This window comes from Neofelis nebulosa, chromosome 4 (genome assembly GCF_028018385.1).
Source record: "Neofelis nebulosa isolate mNeoNeb1 chromosome 4, mNeoNeb1.pri, whole genome shotgun sequence".
NCBI lineage: Eukaryota > Metazoa > Chordata > Mammalia > Carnivora > Felidae > Neofelis > Neofelis nebulosa.
Window position 1 is genome coordinate 67,933,014 of NC_080785.1, and position 21,972 is coordinate 67,954,985.

The following is a 21,972-nucleotide window of genomic DNA, read 5'->3' on the forward strand; positions in this document are numbered from 1 at the left end:
GAGATTTGTATACCACAGACACTCAAATATGCTTACTTTGCTCATCTACAATTAGTATTAATCTTGCTAATTAAATATTTTCTCCTATTTCCATTAAATTCCCCTCAGTATTCTCCAGGCTGACTCAGAAAACTGAAAAAGCTAGAATGGAGCCTCAGGTTAGTTAATATCTAGAATTGATTCCTCAAGATCATGCTGCTTTGTGGGCACATGGCAAACAATTCTGAGAATTCATTTATACATGTTCAACACAGGGAACTTTCCAGGAGCAATCTGGCACTGTTAGTGCCCTGATATGCATGTTAAAAAAATGCAGCATCACAAGTAAATCTCCCCCCTCTACATCCTTCCTGGTTCATGTGGTTTATCTAATGCCTGGAACTGGTCCATCCTCTTGGGACAAGATCATCCTAAGACAGAGAAGGCTTCATCACCAGGTTCTGTAACACTGCCATTGTTTTACTCTGTGGTTTGTTAGGGCTAACATTATTCATAAGAAATAATGTCCTGGCTGTGAGGTACTTTCCGTAGCGAGTACCAAGATGTTGAGAACGAGTCAGGGGTGGTATGAAAACAGTAATTCTCGTTTGTTGTAGAATGACATTTATGGCCATGCGTGAGAGGCTGTGAAATTATAAAGGAAGACTATCAGGAATATAGTACCTTGGCATTTCTTGACAAATGTTCAGCCGTTCTTGAATAGGAGAAATGAAACTTAGAAGTTGAATGTAATAGTAGAAATAACAAAATTTGTAAATAGATTATTAAAGATTTATCATGTGCCAGCATTTTGCATAAATAGGCTCATTATCATGATTCCCTCTTGACAGACAGACAAGGATTTTGAAGCTTAAAGAGGTTAAATAACTTTCTCATTGCCACACAGAATGTGGCTGGGCTGGGGAGCAAGGGATTATAAATTTTCTCAGGTCACATCTACATGCACACCTCCTTATTTTCTAGACTGGAAGTGTTTTCTTTCTGCCCATGCATGGTGGGGACTTCTAGACTTGTTCAGTTAAAAGAAGTTAAATATTCTCTCTCGTTTCAGTTTAAATGCTGAGTTTATTAAAAATTTGTCTTCCTGGGGCGCCTGGGTGGCGCAGTCGGTTAAGCGTCCGACTTCAGCCAGGTCACGATCTCGCGGTCCGTGAGTTCGAGCCCCGCGTCAGGCTCTGGGCTGATGGCTCGGAGCCTGGAGCCTGTTTCCGATTCTGTGTCTCCCTCTCTCTCTGCCCCTCCCCCGTTCATGCTCTGTCTCTCTCTGTCCAAAAATAAATAAAAAACGTTGAAAAAAAAAAAATTAAAAAAAAAAAAATTTGTCTTCCTGCTGGCACTAGTTTAAGTAGTCTCTTTTTGGATGATCTTTCAGAATTCCATCCTACTTCTTCTCCCTGGAGGACATTGGGCTATGTCCTGGAGGTGGGCAGAGAAGATGGTGTCCTTGAAGCCACCCTTAATCCCCAGGCTCCTTTCTTGTCTTTGCTGCAGGATAGCCAGTCTATACTTGCATGTTCTGTCCCTGAAGCCTGTGGCTGGGATAAGCCATCTCTTTCTCTTCTTTGGCAATGTTCTAGGAGCTTCAGCCACCTTCCCTTGATGAATCACCCTAATGGTAATTCAGATTACCTTAGGCTCCAATTTGGCCTCCAACCTAGGGCCACTCCCCGGTAAGCTCACCAACCTGCACCTTCAGTCACCTTCCTTTTCCTTCTAAAGGTCATGTGAGATCTTCTAGATTTCTTCCTCTCCACACCCCAAGAGCCCAGGGATATCCAGGGGAGCGAAATTCCACCCTGCCTCATCAGCTGCACTGCTTTACTTGGATGCAGCCTGTCCTATTTGGAGCAAAGACAGGCTTGAGAGGCAGTCTCCTTGCAAACTCCTAAGCAGGCAGTGAGGTAGACCACATTCTGCCTTTAGTGTTTACTACCATGCTGGAAGAGAGGCAGACACATAAATGACAACACCAGCATAGTGAGCTATACCATAGTCCCAAAATAGGGAGGAAATGATTTCTCAGCTATTCACTGTTCTGTTTCTTCCAGAAAATTTCCTTTCTCCTTCCTTCCATTTCAATAACAGGTGCCTTTTCTTTCTCACGCTGAATAGCAGAGTGTCCCTCAAAATCCTCATCAGATCCTCTAACCTCTTTTCACTGTCCTCACAATTCTTTAAGTGAGCTAATCCGGTATCACAGATGCCACTCCATGTTCTAGGTATTGATTGCTGGACCTCTCCCTTTAGGCCTGATTTCTCACTTACGATAACAGGACACCCTAGGAAATCTAAGACTGTGGGTCTCCTCACAGACCACAATCCACTTGACATGACATTGCCTTCTCTCCATGTCCTGTCTCCTCCTCACATAAGCCTCTTGTTTTTACAACTTACCTGGCTTTGTTGATGGCCCTACCAGTCTCCTAGATTCAAGACTCAAAACCTGACACATTCCTTACCTTCACTCTTGTTATCCAGTCAGCCATCATATACAGCCCACTGAGACTTCCTTCAGAATGCTCCTTGCCTTGGTCTCTTCCTCTTGCTTCTTGTTGCAACCACCCTAGTCTTGGATTTTCGTCACCTGGGGCTTTAATGAAAGACCTCCTAGCAGATGTCACTTCTGCTCTTTTGCTTGCCCCTTTCACATTCCTCTCCCTCCCCCCAAACCCCTCACCCAGACTCTTATACTAAATAAACCTTCTCTAGTGGTCTTGATGGTCTTGTCATGCTAAATCTCTGCTCAAGGATCTCTTCTGCTTCTCTGTTAACCTCCCCCTTCTCCATGTTCTCTGTGACCTTGCCCATGTTGTCCATCCAGTGCTGGCCCACACTCCCTGGAAGTTCTGTAATCAGACCAGGTTGCAGCACTACTTGGCAGTAGAGATCCTGAAGGAATAACTGTTAATGTGGGAAGAGTCCTAAGGGAACTGAAAAACATCTTCCTTTTTCTGTAGATTTTAAAGCAGTAAGAGGTAGACTAATTTGGATGTTTTAGATGCAGGAGCCAATAGGTGATCTTGTTGGCTCCTCTTCAGATAGAAGTGTACATCCGTCCACATGACAGTTATGTCTCGTAAAGAAGTCTGGAAAGCCTTTTGCATCTACACCAAAGAGGTTAGGTACTCTATCAACCTTACGTATGTTGTTTCTATCTTAGTAATGAAATGTGCATGCTTCCTCCAGATAGAAGCCCAATACAAGGACCTTAAATGAGATCTGCTTTGTGACTCCCTTCGGTACTCTTTATTTATTTATTTTCTCCCACTGCTTCAGTAAAAAATATTGTTCCTTTTTCATTTGTTCTCTCAAGCATTTTTATATGCCTGTTTGTGCATTAATTGAGAATCCCTTGTCACTGGGAGAATAATTCTTTTTTTTCAAAAGCACTTTACAACCTTGCTGTTCCTCATTATCTTCCTTTGAAACGAATCAGCAAGGTCTGCCTTATCCTTTAACATCTAATGTTGTGCCTTCTGTAAAGGCAGAGTTTTTCCTTGAAACACTGGTCAGGATTCTGGTTCCCCTGAGTCTCCTAGAAAGAGGCCCCCAGAGAAGCAGACTGACCCTTCTGTGATGAACAGTAGCTAAAAAATTGATGGGAATGTTGATCAAGAAAAAAATCAGATTTTTAAAAAGACATGTGAGTTCCTAGATGTTTGCCTTCTCTGTGGCAATATTTGTGGATTTTTACCATTTTGCTTTGATTAAGGGTCAAAAAGTTACATTTGCAAAAAGAGCACTCACTTCAAAGATAATCTACTGTCAACAGAAACTCTAGGCTTACTTTTCATTCTTTGATCTTCCTTCCGCTGCTTCAGTGAGCAATTATTGAATGTGCCTGTTGAATTGGATGCTATGGAAAATAGAACAGAGATATAAAATCATCCCCTCCTCAGTTTTACAGTTTAGGTGGGGAGATAAGACATACACTTTTAAGAGAAAATCTGCTGGGTTGCTTGGTATTCAGATGAGTACTATGGTCCCTGTATGGCATTCCTTAGATTCCTGTCCCTTCAGAACTGCATAAGGGTACATGAAGTCCCATCTAAATTGGGTGAACTTACCACTTTATTCTAGACTGAATATATTTCTATCCAAATTAAAATTCATAAGCCATAGGAGGGAACAATCTCTAATAATAACTACTCACACTCAGAGTGTTCCATTTTTTTCACCCTTCATTTTGTAAGTCATATCTCATGTGCCATGAGAGAGACGTCATAAGGAGGAAGGTAGAGGCTCCCAGAGTTTGATTTACACGTGGTTGTGCTGGAGAGCCTGCTAGAACTGGCACAGAGACTCTTGCCTGGTGGACTCCAGATCTAGTGCTCCTTTCAGCCAGAGCATGACTTGGTAGAGAGCTGGTCATGAGACTGACTTCACCAGCCAAGCTTTCTGCCTGGGAAATAGTAGGAAATAAGCTTGAAGTTACTCATAGATACTAAGGATCTGTTTATTTTTTATTAAAAAATTTTTTTTGATGTTTATTTAGTTTTGAGAGAGAGAAAGAGAGAGAAAGAGAGAGAGAGAGAGCACAGAAGCAGGGGAGTGGCAGAGAGAGAGAGAGGGACACACAGAATCTGAAGCAGGCTCCAGGCTTTGAGCTGTCAGCACAGAGCCCAACGCGGGGCTTGAACCCACAAACCGTGAGATCATGACCTGAGCTGAAGTCAGACGCTTAACTGACTGAGCCACCCAGGTGCCCCAGGCTGTTTATTTTGGGGGTCAAGAACAAGGAAAAACAGCATTATGGTGACTACCTCCTAGAGGCACTACCAGGTTTTGGAGAAGTGTGTGTATGAGAGAGAGAGAGAGCGAGAGTGAGAGCATGCAAGCACAGGAGTATGAGAACACACAGGCATGTTCATAACCAGCAATGTATCTGCTTCCAGCATTTTTCCTGCCTGTCTTTACATGATTAAACCACAGTTGGAAGCGGTGAGCTACATCAGTAGTGGATACTTGAATTCAGCAGCTCTCCCCACCAGTCAGCACCTCTGTATCCCACGGCATTTGGCCAGTTTTCTGCATTTTCTTCATTGTTCGAAAACAATCCTGGGGTTTCTCTGTGCTTGCTTCTGGTGCTTTGGAAGTTTCCATCCTCAACTTGATGTAACTCATTCTCCAAGCATGTGTGCGTTTCCTCCCATTGAGCACACGTGGTGCTAGGCAACCTTGAGGGCACACAGCTTAAAAGGAGACAGCAATTTAAAGAAAAGAAATGATAGCTTAATGTAAGTGATAGATATAAATGTGTAAATACGAACATGTAGCATTCAGGGCATTTCCTGGGTATCTGACTATCCCATTACTAGGTGCTATTTTATATAAACTGGACAAGCTGGCTACCTTATTCTTAACAGGCTCCCATTAATATGGTTACTTGACTCATTGCAATAATGGAAGAAGAAGAGCAGTACTTCAATTTACAGGTGCCATTAGGTGTTAGCATTCACTCATTTAACAAAAGTTTTGAACCATTACAATGTGCACAGCACCAGGGATACAGTGCTGAGCAAAAAAGCCACAATCTCTGCCCTCACGTAAGCAATAGGGAGATAGACACACAATAAATATTTCATACTGAGGAAGACATAACTAAAAATTGTGACATTATCTGTGAGAGAAAATTATAGTTTGCTATGGGAGTATAACTGGGACCTCATTAAGATAGGAAAGGGAGAGCAGGCTTCTCTGTGTAGGGTTCCTGATTTTAGTTTGGAGCTTGAGGGATGCAGTGGTGACAGCCAGAAGTTTCAAGGGTGAGCTCTGTGTGAAAATAACAGCATGCAGGAAAGTCCTGTGGTGAAAAAGGGCTGGGAGGAAAGAGATCTAGGTTGTGGGAGGATAGTCAGCGAAGGGCAGGAGGCAGGACATGGTGGACTTTGTAGAATAGGTAATAGTCTCAGAATTTAAGTTTAAGTACACTGAAAAGCTATTTAAAAATGTGGGGGGGGGGGAGTGAAAAATAACAGATTTGTGTTTTTAAATGGTTACTCTGCTGTATTTTTGAAAGTGTACTAAGAAATGGGTGAGGAAGGGAGTGGAGGGCAAACACGGATTGAAGGAAAATATTAATGTAGCATTAAGGTGACTAATGACGGTGGTTTGGACAAGGGCAGCAATAATCAATGTGAGGGAAAGTTGGGGCATTTAAGATCTGCTTTGGGGTTAGCATGGACAGAAGTTGGTGAAGGCTTACCTATGGAGAGAGAAGAAGAGTCAAAGATGGGCCCTACATATCTAGCATAGTGGAAAGAGGTAGCCTTTACTGAACCAAGGAAGACAGGACGAAAGGCAAGTTTGGGCATAAGAACAGTAATTTATTCTTTGAGTACATTATGTAGGAGTTGAGTGTGAGAGACTCTCAAGAGAGGTTGTGTATTTCATTTTGGAGCTCCACAAAGAGGACTAGGTGAGATACATTTAGGAATTGTTGGTATCTGAGACTGATAATGCATGAGAAATGATGAGATCCCCTAGGAGAGGGTTTAGAATACGAAGAGAAAAAGGACTAGAATTTCAGCATTTAAGGGTTAAGTATGGGAGACACCAATGAAATAAAGAAAAAGCAAGATTATTTGGTATCATGGCAACCAAAAAGAAAAAAAAAAGAAAGTGTTTCAAAGGAAGAATCTGTCAACTCTAAATTTCCCCACTGTTACATTAAGTATCAATATGAATAAAAGGTTTCCAGATATAGCATCAGCCAAATCCACTTTATAGGATTATTGAGTAAGTGGTTATGTATGGATATGAGGAAAAGGGAGATATGGACATGGAGACATCTCTTTTTGAGAAGATTGGATGAGAAGTAGAGTGTGGAAGAAGATTGAGCCTGATTTTTCCTGATAGGAGACACTAAAGCTTGTCTGACTACAGATGAGTAATGGGAGGGAGATGGAATACCGAGTTAAAGATAATGAAGAGAAAGGGCTGTTGTAGTGTTGGTGGGTCCTCACCTAGAAGACTAGAAGGATTAGAATACAGAGCCCACACAATGAGAGTGGTCTTTGGTAGAAAGAGGAGAGAGAGAGGGGGAGAGAGGGGAAAGAAATGGTGGAAAGACAGTGGATCTGATTGTAGGAAAATTAGGAAGTTCCCATATCATGGCTCCAGTTTTCTCCTTGAAGTATCAGAAATATACATCCCCTGAGAATAAAGGGAAAAAAGAAGAGTTGGGTTTGAGAAGATAGGACAAGCATGACATATTTGACTAAAGAAACATTCAGTGTCTTGAATGCCTAGTTGAAAGCAGTCATCAGGGCCATCATGTATAGCTCTGTAGGTTGTGCATTGTAGAAAGTTGTCATGCCCAAGAGGGGCGCTATTCACATCATAAGCATAGGTTTGTATATATATATTATGACAGGTTACTGGCAGAGGGCAGTAAAGTATCTTGTTCTTAAAAAACTGAGCTATCACCCCAGCTTCCTGACAGAGAAGTGAAGTGTCTTGAGGAAGGGACGTATTTTAAGTCCCACACAGGCACCATTTGGGATACTTGTATTGGCACTCACACACTTATAGGATAATACCACTCTGCGCCATGGGTGACTTTTCTTCAGCAGCATACAAGTTACTGCAGGCACAGACATGAGAAGGTGGGTGATTAGATCCATCCATTGTTGGAGTTTTCCAGGCAGTTGTGACATGAGAAATGTCACATGAGAAATGTGACATGAGAAATGAGAGTGGACATGAGAAATGCTGATGATATCAGCCAAAGAGATGGTGCCCACAGAGTACAAGCTAGATGAGGAGGAAAATGAGGAAGGAGGTTAGTGGGTCTGAACTATCAGTGAGAATGAAACCTTGGCTATTATACTGGGGATTTCTGAGAAAGTGAGTCCCAAGGATAGGAAGCTGTAATCAAAGAGTATGAAATTTAATTGGCGATTTTGGAGGTAGGGAGTTTCTGGTGAAGTCAAGGTTGGTGTAAGGGAGGAGAAAGTATGCTGATAAGCTTTCTCAGTATTTACTCAGTAGTGCAAAAAAAGTATCTTGTATTTTTTTCCTTTAATTTCAATGTACTCAGTCTAAACTAGAAAAGAAATAATGTCCCTAAGACTAAAAAACATGATTATCTCAATTTTCTGCATTTGAGCTCCAGAATATGAAAATAGAAATTAAATAGAAATCATGGTCAGTGTTGTAAAATACAGTTTTATGTACATGTGTTTTCTCAGATGTTGCTTGGCTATTTCTTGGAAATTACTGAGAGGATTTTAATTATTTTTTCTCTTTAATGATCTGAAAAATATTTCAGCTCTGTTATTTTTTACAGAGGTAAGGCTTGCTTTAAAAATAAACCCTCTGTGTGGGTATGTCTAAGTTAATGCCCAAGGATAGGAAAAGGTAGTATAGAGACTCAATAAATTATTTTTGAAAGTAGGCTAGCACACTGGAAAGCTATTTAGATGTGATAAAATACTAATTACTATGAATACAGAAATAGCAAAAACAAACAAAACAAAACCCTTTATCCCAGTTTAGAGATAAAGTAATGGCTTAGGCATAGACATTTAGGGTACATTTAAGTTCAAATTTAGGAAGTGTGTGAAATTATTATCTTGAATTCGAGAGGGATCAGAACAATAACCTCCATATTGGACTATGTCTGGGATACAGGAATATCTTGTTTCTCCCTAATATTCATGCTCACTTGAATGGATATTTGGATGCTGTTTCAGTTACTATGGCTGAGTAAATTACTCCAAAACTTAGTAGAATGAAACAGCCATTTATCATGTTCACAGGTTCTGTGGGTCAGGAATTCAGACAGGGCACAGAAATGACCCCTTGTGACTTCCAAGGCAAAGGACAATACAGCTTCAAACTGGCTCTTTTTCTCGGGATGCTTGCCCTTGGAACCTAGCCAGCAGCCAGCATCAACCACTAGACATGTGGGCAGTTGGGGCTTCCTGACAGCGTGGTAGCAACCCCACATCAAGAGCAAGTTGGAAGCTGCATTGCCTTCTGTCTTGGAGTCACATAGCATCATTTCCTCATTCCGTTCATTAAGGCAGTTATTTACAAAGTCTCTCCCATTTAGGACTGAAAATATTGCTGTCGCCATTTGTGCAAAATACACTCGGCCGCATATACCTATCAGCTCCTTTAAACATTTTTCAAAGGTATCTTCCTGACATCCATTGGCACACACATTATGTGCCACTGAATCGGTGATTGCAAAAGCTCTAGAAAATGAAAGAACCTCAGGTGCAGACAGGGGCAATTCTCTGAGAACATCTAAAGGATAGTTACCTCTCCTGCCTATCCCAAACCTTCATAACCCGCCTCAACTTAATCCTTCACCCTCACCTTGAGCCCATGACCATGCCCCCTACTTCAAAGAGTACTCCCTGCTTTCTTTCCATGCCCTTCTCATCAAAACTGTTTAAAAAAAAAAAAATCTCCACTTACCTAGTCTTATAATTCAGCCCAGATACTCTCCTGGAATGTTTGCGCCTTCCCAAAATCCAAATCCTGTCAAATTTTTTTCAGACTTTAAAGAACTTCCTCTCTACAGTTTTACAATGTTAACCACTCCTTCCTGCTTCAAACTCTGTGACCTTGACTCTGATATTCTATACCCTAGTCTTCCTCAGAACTTTGCTGTCTTTCATTGCCACCTGCTCCTTTGCAGGCCATGTGAATGTTGGACTTTCCCAGGGTCACATCGTTAGCTAAATAGTCTTCTTAACTTTCATGCTTTTCCTGAGTGATCTGTTCATGCTCCTGATTTAACTACAGTTGATTCCAAAATATTTATCTCTAGTATAGTCCTCTCCCTCAAACCCACCCAAATATGCCCAACTTTTATGTAGAGAGGGACCAGCACTTTAAACACAGGACATCAAAGAATGATTTCATCTCCCTGTGCCCCTGTATCACCACCCTTTACCACCACGCCCATAATAATTCACTTCTTTATTCTCACGGAGGCTTAAAGTCTAAGAAATATCTGGATACCGTACTTTCTTTTACCTTCTGTATCTAACAGATGACCAGATTTGTAGATTTTGATCTTCTAAATATTTCCCAGATCTGTGTCTTCTGTAAGCCTACTGTCTCAGCTCTCCTTCAGATCTTGTGACTGATACCGGTCTGGACTACCAGTCTCCACTATGCCTCCCTGCTTCAAGTCTGCCTTCCACACAACCAGTGTGATCTAAATGAAACCAAAATCTAACCACATCACCTCTCTGTTCAGTGGCTGCTGAGGCCACAGGACTGAGTTCAAGCTCCTCAGCATCCCACAAAGCCCTCTGTGGTTTTGTTCTTGTCCAAATCGAGGGCCTTGCCTTACACCACTTCCAGCCCCATATTTTATGCTGCAAAAGCATCAAGCTGCTTGGCTTAGTTTCCTCCAAACAATGAGCTGTTTCTTACACTCATATTGTCTCTTCTGCCAAGAGATGGCCTGAGGTCAACACCACTTCAGCAGGTAGTTGGTTGATACTGCCACATCCTTGAAACAGTAGAAGTATGCAAGAGAAGGGGTGTGGAGTAGCACAGTGTGTAGGGCAGGATGGGTGGATGTTTGTGACAATGGGTGACATTTACTCAAACCACATTTTCTGCCCTAGGCCATTAGCTTGTATTCTACTTCCATATTTTGGCTTGTGGTACACCACAATCAGTATTGTTTGTCACATGCACAACTTACAGAAACTTTAATTTTCAAAAAGAAGATTCATAGAAATGTTATTCCGGAATATATGCAGTACTCTTCTGATAAAGCTATATCTTACAGCAGACATTTTTGGTGAATTGCCTAACTACCCCTACTTACTCTAAGATAGTAGTTCTCCAGGTGTGCTCCCCAACCAACTGCATTAGCATGACCTAGGAACTTGTTAGAAATGCAGATTCTTGAAACCTACCTTACACCTATTGAATCAGAAATCTGGGCAGTGGGGTTCAGCAACCTGTATTTTAATAAGATCCTCCAGGTGATTCTGATCTGTGTACAAGTTGGAGAACACATTGGAGGCTGTCTTAGATGGTCTTGAAAATTCCATCCTCTGTAACTAGTTTTAGAATATATATATAGTTTTAGAATATATATATAAGCCAATTCTGGCTTGTGAAAGGTGAGAGGAAGTTGATTAAGTTGCTGCGAGCCTTATGGGAAAAGTGTCCTTGCTCCTAAGAAAGATACTCAGATCACTTCTGTATTTATCTGTATATTATCATGTCTGGATGTGACCCTTGGAAGTGCCTCAGCCTTGTTGGGACCACGAAGTGTACCAGTTAATGTTAGGGGCAACATGCTGAGAATGACCAGGAAACTGGAAAGAACTTCGTAGACCCATTGAAATTAGCCAACTTTCTTAATTATTTAGTTCTTTTTGAATCAGTGTCTGATCTTGTTTAAAACAATAATAAAAAACATTGATGCATGTACTTAATTGTTATATATGTCTGGTATGTTTGCTAAAGGCATCTTTGCCATAGACATCATCTTTGCTACAAGCATTTTTGTAACAAATATTTTCTTTTTTTTTTATTAAAAAATTTGGGGGGGGGGCACCTGAGTGGCTCAGTTGGTTAAGCGTCTGACTTCAGCTCAAGTCATGACCTCCTGGTTCATGGCTTTGAGCGCAGTGTTGGGCTCTGTGCTGACAGCTCAGAGCCTGGAGCCTGCTTCGGATTCTGTGTCTCCCTCTCTCTCTGCCCCTCCCAGGCTCATGCTGTCTCTGTCTCCCTCTCAAAGATAAATAAACATTAACAAAAAAATAAACAATAAAAAATTTTTTTTATTGTTTATTTTTTTTTTTTTGAGAGAGAGAGAGAGATCAAGCACAAGTAGGGGAGGGACAGAGAGAGAGGGCTCGAACCCACGATCTGCGAGGTCCTGTCCTGAGCTGAAGTCAGATGCTCAACTGACTGAGCTCAACTGACTGAGCCACCCAGGCGCCCCCACAAGTATTTTCACTACATAACTAACTGGTCACAAGGCAGTTTTGCCATAAAAGATAAATCATGAAAAATAAAAGAGGGACATAATGAAAATGTATATAGAAAGGGTTCCTAGGTATTTTTGCTATAAGCATCTTTGTTATAGGTATCTTTGCCACAAGCAATAATCTTTATATACATTAGTAAAAAGTACATAATGAAACATGAAAAATGAATAACAAAATTAAAAAGATTTCATCATGAAACACCATATTTGAACACATTCAGAATATTTGCTGTAGATGCATGGCAACCCTGTACAAATGTCTGATTTTATCTTGTGGATTGTCCCTGAGCACTTGTCTTCAAAGTCATTCATAGTATTCATAGTATTATACTGTCTTCTTTTTTGTGCTTGTTGATTTGCCTCCTCATTTAGCATCTCACTTTTTCTTTTTTTTGCTAAAATTTCTTCCTTTGTTTGGAGAAGTATCAGTTTCCAAATACTAGGATGTGTATATGTAATTGAGCTTTGTATTGCATTGTGAAAGCCTTTTACTCTGCTGTTCTTGGCATCTTGTCAAATATCCAGTGATAGACATTCCAAAGTTTATGGGAAATGTGGGTTCAAAACTCTGCTCTACTGTACAGACCATTGTGAGGACTAAGATTTATATAATATAAAAATGGGAATACTGCATCAATGGAGAAATGAAATTAAACTGTTGAACGGTTATTTTTTTTCTCTTTCATGACAAATTGCTTATGACCAATTAGCTATGCAGTGAACAAGATTGCAGCAAAAAATGTTTGTGGCAAAGATGTCTACAGCAAAGATGCTTACAGCAAATGTATTTAGAATCCCTTATATATACATGCATTTATTCATACCTAAAACTCTCCAGGTAACAGTAGGTGATGATTATAATTACTTACTGCATTGTGAGGTTCTTGGAAATCCATGAAACCCAGGTGTCCCATACATTTCTAGAATACAATGGTTATGCTTCACTTTGGCAATCAAATAATTATGTTCCAAGCCTATTTCCTACTTTTTCTAGAGATAGAGGACATTCTCAGGAGTCCCTGCTCAGTCATTCTTAAGAATCTTTCAAGAATGCTGTGTTCCTCAATTCTACTGTGACTGTTACTTGCGTCTTCAGTCAGCTCTCAGCCTCCAGTCTGCCAAACCACTTTCTGCAGGCCATCCCTTTGTCATCCTGTAATGGAAGAGAATTATAATACAGATGTGTGACTCCTAATGTATCAGTGTTTCATCACCCAAGTACTTTCAGAGTCTACTTCTGGAGGATGACTCCTTCATACCCAGAGGGTCTCTCACCTCGGATTGCCAGTGGCCCATCTTGCTCCACGGTGAGGTTCACAGAGAAGATTAAAGTGTTATTGTCTAAAGGAAGACAGCCTTGAAGAGGCAATTCACCTGCTAGAAAGATTAGCATGTATTTTATAATGCAGGGCTGTTTGGCTCTGCCTTTTCCCTCACTTTTGCCTCCTTTCCACAGTGTTCTTGGCTTTGCTTCTATATAGTCTAAGACCTATTAAAGTGCTTTTCCTGAAAACAAAGAAGCAATTTCTCCTCAAAGATGAAATCAGACGTCACTTTCAATGTTGTTTCCCTTTCTTTTTTTGCTATCAAGGCTTTCAAAAACATGGAATTGAGTTTTTGCTGATATGGCACTTTACACAAGGATGGGATGCTATCTGAGGAGTGGTAGTCAGTGGGGATAGGAATAAGGAGGAACTTGGAAATAAGGCAGATGTTGGAGCTACCATGCCAGGCCTGTCGGGGAGAATAATGCAACTAGACCTCAGAGGCTCTAGAACTGGAAGACACCTCGGGATTTGAAAACTGGCTGATCTCCTCTCTCTGTCATCAGACAGAACTCATGGATTCCTAGCCACTCTCTGAGTCTGGGTCTTATTTAGTTCTCCACTGCTAATTATTTCTTTCCATATTCCCCAGTTCAAATTTCCAGGATAAAGAATTTGATTGGGCTAGTTCATCAATGTCTTTTATGTTTGAGCAGAGCTCTTTATACCAGATGACCTCACAGGTCATTGACCCAGATGGAATGACTCCCTTGGGTCAGGTGACAACCCCAGGTCTAATCAGTTGTGTTGATGGAATGGAGGTGGGGGTGAGGGACAGGGTCACAGGGTAAACCACCAAGCCACTCCTCAGGGAATAAGCTAGGGTTTCTCCTTCAGCAGAGGCTGTGGGTGGGGCAGATCCCCTCTGAAGAAGCCTGTGGGCCTGGCAAGGACAGTAATTGCAGGGTAACCAAGTAGCACAATGCCGTCTTTCCTACAGGGAATACAAGGGAAAGCTGACTTTTAATTAATGATAAACATCCACACTTTGACCTCAGCATGTTTTCCTTTCAGGGCCTCAGTTTCTTCATCTGTAAAAAAATCAGACAGTCCATCTTAGTGATTTCTAAGGACTGTACTTCCATTCAGGGCAGATCCAAGTTTTATAACCCTAGGCTTACATGTTTGGATCTCTCTCTAGGAAAAAAAAATACGAAATCAGGTACAAGGTCTTAGAAGGGGCCCTGAAACTCAAGCTTTCTTGGTTTCATATAAATCCACCTCTGCTTCTATTCTTAAATTCTGTGGTTCCTTTTGGTCATTGTTTTGAATTCTGCCTACCTTTTGTGCTCATAGCCCGAGGCCTATGAACCCTAAACAGGCTGGTTTTTAGCTTAATTCCCAAAAAACAGTGTGTTCCCCAACAGTCCCTTAAATAGACTATAGGCAATTTGGTAGTTTAAGAAGGAAAAAAAAAACTGATCCACAAACGTTTTATAAATTTGAAGTGTAGTGTTATTGAAATTAATTAGCATGATTTTTACAGAAATCTCTTTACTTTCTAACTATTCATTCTTCAAGGTGCATCCACACCTCAAAGATAGAGGTAGTTTATGTCAGCTAATGTGCCTTCAGGCTCTTGTTTTGTTGCTATGTATATTTGTTGAATTTGCATCTATTGTTATCACTGTATTGCACCATAATTGCCTGTTCACACATATGGATTAATAGCTCCAAAGAGATTCATGGTAATATAAAATTTGATATGAAAATATTGATGTATTAATTCAGAATAACTTTACAAATATAACAGGGAACAGTACTCTATTGCGGAAGGTCAGTGTGGGGAGGGGGAGGATTGTAAATGTATTTGTTGAGTTTGCATTTCAAACAAGCAACCAAAAAGGAAAAGTTCTAAAAGGAAGTGTGGCATTATTGAAAAGCTGGGTTTAATTGACTCATTAGTGCATTGTCTAAGATGAAACTTTATCAAGTAGGGGCAAGAACAATTAGTTTTCTTTCATAACATTTTCCACAAAATGTTTAATAACTATCTGTTAAACTAAGGGGCTTCTCCCCCAGCATGAGACAAAGTGATGCTTTCTTTCTAGTATAATGTTAATTGATTTTATTAACTAAAAGCCAAAAGGGAAAGAAATGAGAGAGGCAGCATTGTGAGCTGCACTCCACATATCAGTTCCTTAAAGACTACAGCTTCTTGTTTCTGGGCTGGTAAGGTAGGGACCAGCTGTGCTCAAGAAGCCTGGACAGTGGTGCAGATGCCTTTATTATTTGAGTTTATGCTTTGCCAACACCTGGTGGAGAACACAATTGATAATCCATTGTTCAGCACAACTTAAAACCATATTGAAATACTTTAGTAGACTATAAAGGAATGTTTCCCAGAGCCTAGTATAGCAAAAGACTGGATTGGAATTTACTTGCCACCACCCCCCAGGGGGACACAGCTTTCCAGCTTTTCAGTGCAAATGCCAGTTAGTCAGCTAGTGAACTGACAGCTTATCTAAAGTTACAAATCTCCATAAGGTTGGTTCATGCTCAGTCTGAATAGGAAGACTCCATTTTTTCCCCTCTTCCTCTTCCTCCTTTTCCTCCTCCTCTTCCTCTTCCTTCTTTTTTACTGTGGTTGGAAAATGATAGACATAATTTTTTAAAGAATCTGAAACATAGTTTGTATCATTCTTCTTTCATCTTTATCATCTCTGTTTTATTCACCCCACAGGTACATTTTTTTAATGCCCATGATATAGGTTCATAGTAAAATTAACCCAAAAGTACAGAGAATTCCCACATACCTCCTCCCTCTACCACACACATAGTCTTTCCCACGATCAATATACCATATCAGTGTGGTACATAATTAATGAGTCAGCATGAATGCGTTGTCAAGCAAAGTCTGTAGTAAATTAGGATTCACTCTTTGTGTTATTGATTATATAGGTTTTAACAAAAGTATAATATCATAGATACACCATTAGAGTATAATATAGAGTACTTTCACTAAGCTAAAAAATCAAATCAAGTTAAGGAACTAATACACAATAGAAAAATAAAACATAAAATAAAATGTAATTCTCCTATTGATTATAAGCCAAAATATGACAGAGTTGAGACCCAAACATGTCAGTCTTTTCATGTCAGTCTTAAGCCCATAAATGTTGGTGGGCTTAACTCACTTATTAAAAAGAGAAATTTTCAGCTGAACTCACTAAGCAAGATTCAACCAAATAGGCTGTATCCAAAATAAAATTAAGAAAGGCTAAAAAAAAAAAAAAAAAAAAGGAATAAGCAAAGATATAACAAGCAAATGGAAATAACAAAAATCAGATGTAGCAATATTGATATCAGAGATATAGGATTTTAAAAGCATTAAATATAAAAAAATACCTTTTAGTGCTAAAAGCCACAATTTACAATGAAGGGATAATATTTATGAATATCTATGTACTAAATTATAACACAGCAACTTTTATAAAGCAAAAAGTACAAGAGATACAAGGGAGACACCGGAAGAAACACCTCCTAATAGAAGAATTTAATGTGCCACTCTCAGTATAAGACAAATAGACCAAAAAAAAAAAAAGGTATTGAAGATCTAGACAATCTAGATAGCGTAATCAATAAGGGTATATATCATCTTTATAGCCAGATAATAAGAAATATACCTTCTTCTTAAGTGCATCTGAAAGATTGACTAAAAAAAGATCCTACATAAATTGAAATTAGAGAATTTCTAAAAATCATAATGAAAAATGCCACACACCAGAATCTGGGGTATGTATAAAGCAATGATCAAAGGAATATTGAAAGCCTTAAACACTTAATGAAAATTAAAGATGACAATAAATGAATTAAAGTCTGAACTTAAAAATCTAGAAAAAGAATAAGAAATAAACCAGAATAAAGCAAAAGGAAAGAAATGATAAAAAATAACGTATAAATTGAGGCATAAAACAGAAGAAATAGTAAATCTAATGAATAAATTATTTAAATACACCATTAGCTAACTCAAGGGGAAAAGGGAGAAAGTACACAAACAAGAAATAACAAAGGGGGAAGGGTGTCTGGGTGGCTCAGTTCGTTAAGTATCTGACTTCAGCTCAGTCGTGATCTTATGGTTTGTGGGTTTTAATGCTGCATTGGGCTCTGTGCTGACAGCTCAGAGCCTGAAGCCTATTTGGGATTCTGTGTCTCCCTCTATCTCTCTGCTCCTACCCTGCTTATGCTCTGTCTCTCTCTCTCCCTCAAAAATAAATAAATTCAAAAAAAATAACAAAGGGAAATAACTATTGAATCAGAAGAATTTGGAAATATCATAAGAACCTAAATGTAGTTCTTTGCAAATTTGAAAACCTAAATGAAATAGATAATTTCATGGGGAAATAGTTTATCAAAATTCATCCCATTTAGAAAGCTTATACAGAAAAATTCTTTAGAAGAAATAGAGAAAGTTATCAAGGAACTACCTCATAAGAAAAGCACCAGACCCATAATGTTTTGCAGGGAAATCCTGCCACACCGTCCAAGAGCAAATAAGTCCCAGTGCTATAGAAGTTATTCACCAGAATTATGAATGGAGGAAAATTCCTGAATTTTTTTTATTAGGCAACTATATATCCATACCTAAACCTGATGAAAACAGTACAAAAAGTTATAGACCAGTATCACTTATGAATATTAATGCAGATTTTCTAAGTAGAATATTAGAGAATAGATCGTGATCCTACATGAAGAAAATAATACACTATGACCAGATAGGATTTATTCCAGGAATGCAAGAAATGGTTTTAGGTGAGGAAATCCAGGAATTTAATATACCATATTAATCTGAGGAAGAAAATCATATGATTATCTTCATAGATTCCAAAAACCTTTTACATATTGAACATTCATTTCTTTTTTTTCAGCATTCATTTCTGATAGTTATTTAAAGAAAAGGAATTGATTAATATTTTCTGAATAGATATGTGATCAAATATAAATATGCCTTAGTCTTAAAGCCAGCTTAGTGGGGAAACACTAGTAATATTTCTTCTATTAAGATTGGAAGCAAAGCAAGATTTCCCACTATCTCACTACCATTTAACATTGTACTAGAGGTATTAGCCAATGCAAGTTGACAAGGGAAACCAATGAGAAGCATAAAAGCGGAGAAGTGAAACTATCCTTATATGCAGAGAATATCATCATGGACTTAGAAAGTTCTGAAGACTCAATGGCAAAATCAAATCAAGTAATGAATAAAGTAGCAGAAGGCTACAAAAGAATGTACAAAGAAAAAAACCCTTCTAAAAAGAAGGTAAAATACCTAAGAATAAATTTAACATGAAATATGTAAAATTTTTATAAGGAGAACTGTAAAACATCCCTGAAAGACATAAAAGTAGACTTGACCAAACAGAGGCTACCCTTTACTTTTGGATAAGAATACTTACATAATAAAGATGTCAGTTAACCACAAGTTAATTTCTAATTTAAAACAACCCAATGGAAATACTAAGCTGATAGTAAATTTCATATGGGAAAAATAAACATATAAGAATAGCTAGGAAAATACTAAAAAAGAAATGCTGCAAAGGGGAACTAGCCTACCAGACATGTTTACTAAAGTTTCTTTTTAAAAAGTATGGTGCTGGCACATGAATGGGCAGACAGACCAGTGGAATAGAATAGAAAATAAGAATAAAATAAACCTAAGTACATATGGGACTTTAGCATTATGATAAAGATAGTATCTCAAATCACTGGTGCGAAAATGAACTTCTTAACAAATGATACTGAGACAACTGAGTAGCCATTTGGCAAAGATAAAATTAGTTCCATATCTCACACCATGCACAAGAATAAACTTCAAATAAATTAGGGATCTAAATGTAAAAATGAAACTATGCAAGTTTCTCTTTAACTTGGGTATACACAAAGAATTTCAAATTATGTCTCAAAATCCAGATGCAATCAAAGAAATGATTGATAAATTTGATTAAATAAAAATGAAAACTTCTATACAGAAAAACAGCATAAACAAAGTCCAGTGATAACTGAAAAACAGAAAATGTTTGCAACATATGTTGCAGATAAAGGGATAATGTCCCTCATATATGAAGAACTTTATTTTATTTTACTTTTTTAAACCTTTTTTAATGTTTTATTTTTGAGAAAGAGGATGAAAGACAGAGTGTGAGCGGGTGAGGGACAGAGAGAGGAGACACAGAATCTGAAGCAGGCTCCAGGCTCTGAGCGCTCAGCACAGAACCCAATTCAGGGGTTGAACTCACAAACCATGAGATCATGACCTGAGCAGAAGTCGGATGCTTAACCGACTGAGCCACCCAGGTGCCCCATGAAGAACTTTTTCAAATTAACAGAATAAGGTAAGAAAAAAAAAATTATAGAACTATGGGAAAAGACATGCACAGATCATTTACAAAAAGGTATAAAAATGGCCTTTAACATACAAAAAATTATTTAACCTCACTCATGATGAAAGAATTGTAAATTAAAACCACTTTAAGATACACTTTTCACCTATTTCACTAGCAGATTTTAAAAGTGTAACATCCACTCCCTAGACAAGGCTGTGAGGAAACCAAAACTCTCATAGATAGCTGGGAGGGATGCGAGTGGTACTGCTCCAGTGGAGGGGAAGTTAGTCATGTCTAACAAAATTACCCACGTGTTTACCTTTTGACCTAGCAGTCCCACTTCTGGAATTACCTTGAAGATATCTTTCCATATATATACGAATACATACACATAAGATGATCTACTGGAGCACTGCATGGTTTATAATTGCAAAATATTGGAAACATTCCCATTCAGAGGAAGTTGTTGACTAAATTACCCCGTAGTACCCAATGGAGTAGTATGTGGCTGTGAAAGAGAATGAGGAGACCTCTGTGATATGGTTTCCTGGATGTGTATACAATTAACAAGAAAGGCCAAGTGCAAAGAGTATGTTACCTTCTGTGTAACAAAGAGGGAGAAATGAGAAAATGTACATTTACCCCATCATTTGAGGAAAAAACACAGGAATTAAAAAAAAAAAAAAGACTAGTAAGATCAGTTACCTACAGGATATCTCTGGGTGGAAATGGGGTGAAAAGGAGAGGGAATGGGGGAGGAAATGGCACTTCTCACCATGCCAGTTCATACAGACCTACCTTATGGAGTTATGTTATTTCACATATTTTTTTAAATGAATGAATAAATAGCAAAGTAAATTAAATAAGACCCAGATGGTTAGGGATTCTCAAGTTGGATACAAACAAACAAATGAAACAAATTATGTTTCAAATAAGTACTAGAAACCTACTGAGGAAGACAGGGAGTGAGGAGGTTAGGCAGTGAACTCAAGAAGCTTTTGAATGCAGTATTGTGACTGTATGCTGTCAAGCTAAATAAATAAATAAGTAAATAACTGAACAAACACTGCACTCTTGGTAGTTTATTTTCCTTTTTGTAGAAGCATGAGTGTTAGCAGTTCTGAAACTTTTTTTTTGTATATTCTAGGATTTAACAAATATGTTATGGTTATTTTTTTTAACAAATTTTTATTTACAAAAAAAATTTTTTAATGTGAAATTTATTGTCAAATTGGTTTCCATACAACACCCATTGCTCATCCCAAAACGTGCCCTCCTCAATACCCATCACCCACCCTCCTCTCCCTCCCACCCCCTATCAACCCTCAGTTTGTTCTCAGTTTTTAAGAGTCTCTTACGCTTTGGCTCTCTCCCTCTCTAACCTCTTTTTTTCTTCCCCTCCCCCATGGACTTCTGTTAAGTGTGTCAGGATCCACAGAAGAGTGAAAACATAGGGTATCTGTCTTTTCTCTCTATGACTTATTTTACTTAGCATAACACTCTCCAGTTCCATCCATGTTGCTACAAAAGGCCATATTTCATTCTTATTGCCACGTAGTATTCCATTGTGTATATAAACCACAATTTCTTTATCCATTCGTCAGTTGATGGACATTTAGGCTCTTTCCTTAATTTGGCAATTGTTGAAAGTGCTGCTATAAACATTGGGGTACAAGTGCCCCTATGCATCAGCACTCCTCTATCCCTTGGGTAAATTCCTAGCAGTGCTATTGCTGGGTCATAGGGTAGGTCTATTTTTAATATTTTGAGGAACCTCCACACTGTTTTGCAGAGTGGCTGCACCAGTTTGCATTCCCACCAACAGTGCAAGAGGGTTCCCGTTTCTCCACATCTTCTCCAGCATCTATAGTCTCCTGATTTGTTCATTTTGGCCACTCTGACTGGCATGAGGTGATATCTGAGTGTGCTTTTGATTTGTATTTCCCTGATGAGGAGCGACGTTGAGCATCTTTTCATGTGCCTGCTGGCCATCTGGATGTCTTCTTTAGAGAAGTGTCTATTCATGTTTTCTGCCCATTTCTTCACTGGATTATTTGTTTTTCAGGTGTGGAGTTTGGTGAGCTCTTTATAGGTTTTGGGTACTAGCCCTATGTCCTATATGTCATTTGCAAATATCTTTTCCCATTCCGTTGGTTGCCTTTTAGTTTTCTTGATTGTTTCCTTTGCTGTGCAGAAGCTTTTTATCTTCATAAGGTCCCAATAGTTCATTTTTGCTTTTAATTCCCTTGCCTTTGGGGATGTGTCGAGTAAGAAATTGCTTCGGATGAGGTCACAGAGGTTTTTTCCTGCATTCTCCTCTAGGGTTTTGATGGTTTCCTGTCTCACA

At 38.9% G+C, this 21,972-nt stretch overlaps 1 protein-coding gene across 25 annotated transcripts in view; it reads left to right on the forward strand.

Annotated features, from left to right (window-relative positions):
- ICA1 (islet cell autoantigen 1) overlaps positions 1 to 21,972 on the forward strand; it is a 154,672-nt gene that overhangs the window by 51,113 nt on the left and 81,587 nt on the right. The window contains exon 7 of one of the 25 annotated variants that reach the window (XM_058728721.1): positions 12,972 to 13,456. The exons of the other annotated variants lie outside the window; for them this stretch is intronic. Within the exon in view, the coding sequence (XP_058584704.1) occupies positions 12,972 to 12,977 (6 nt within the window). The 3' untranslated portion in view covers positions 12,978 to 13,456. Of the gene's footprint in view, positions 1 to 12,971; positions 13,457 to 21,972 lie in introns of those variants that run through there. 25 annotated transcript variants of the gene reach the window in all.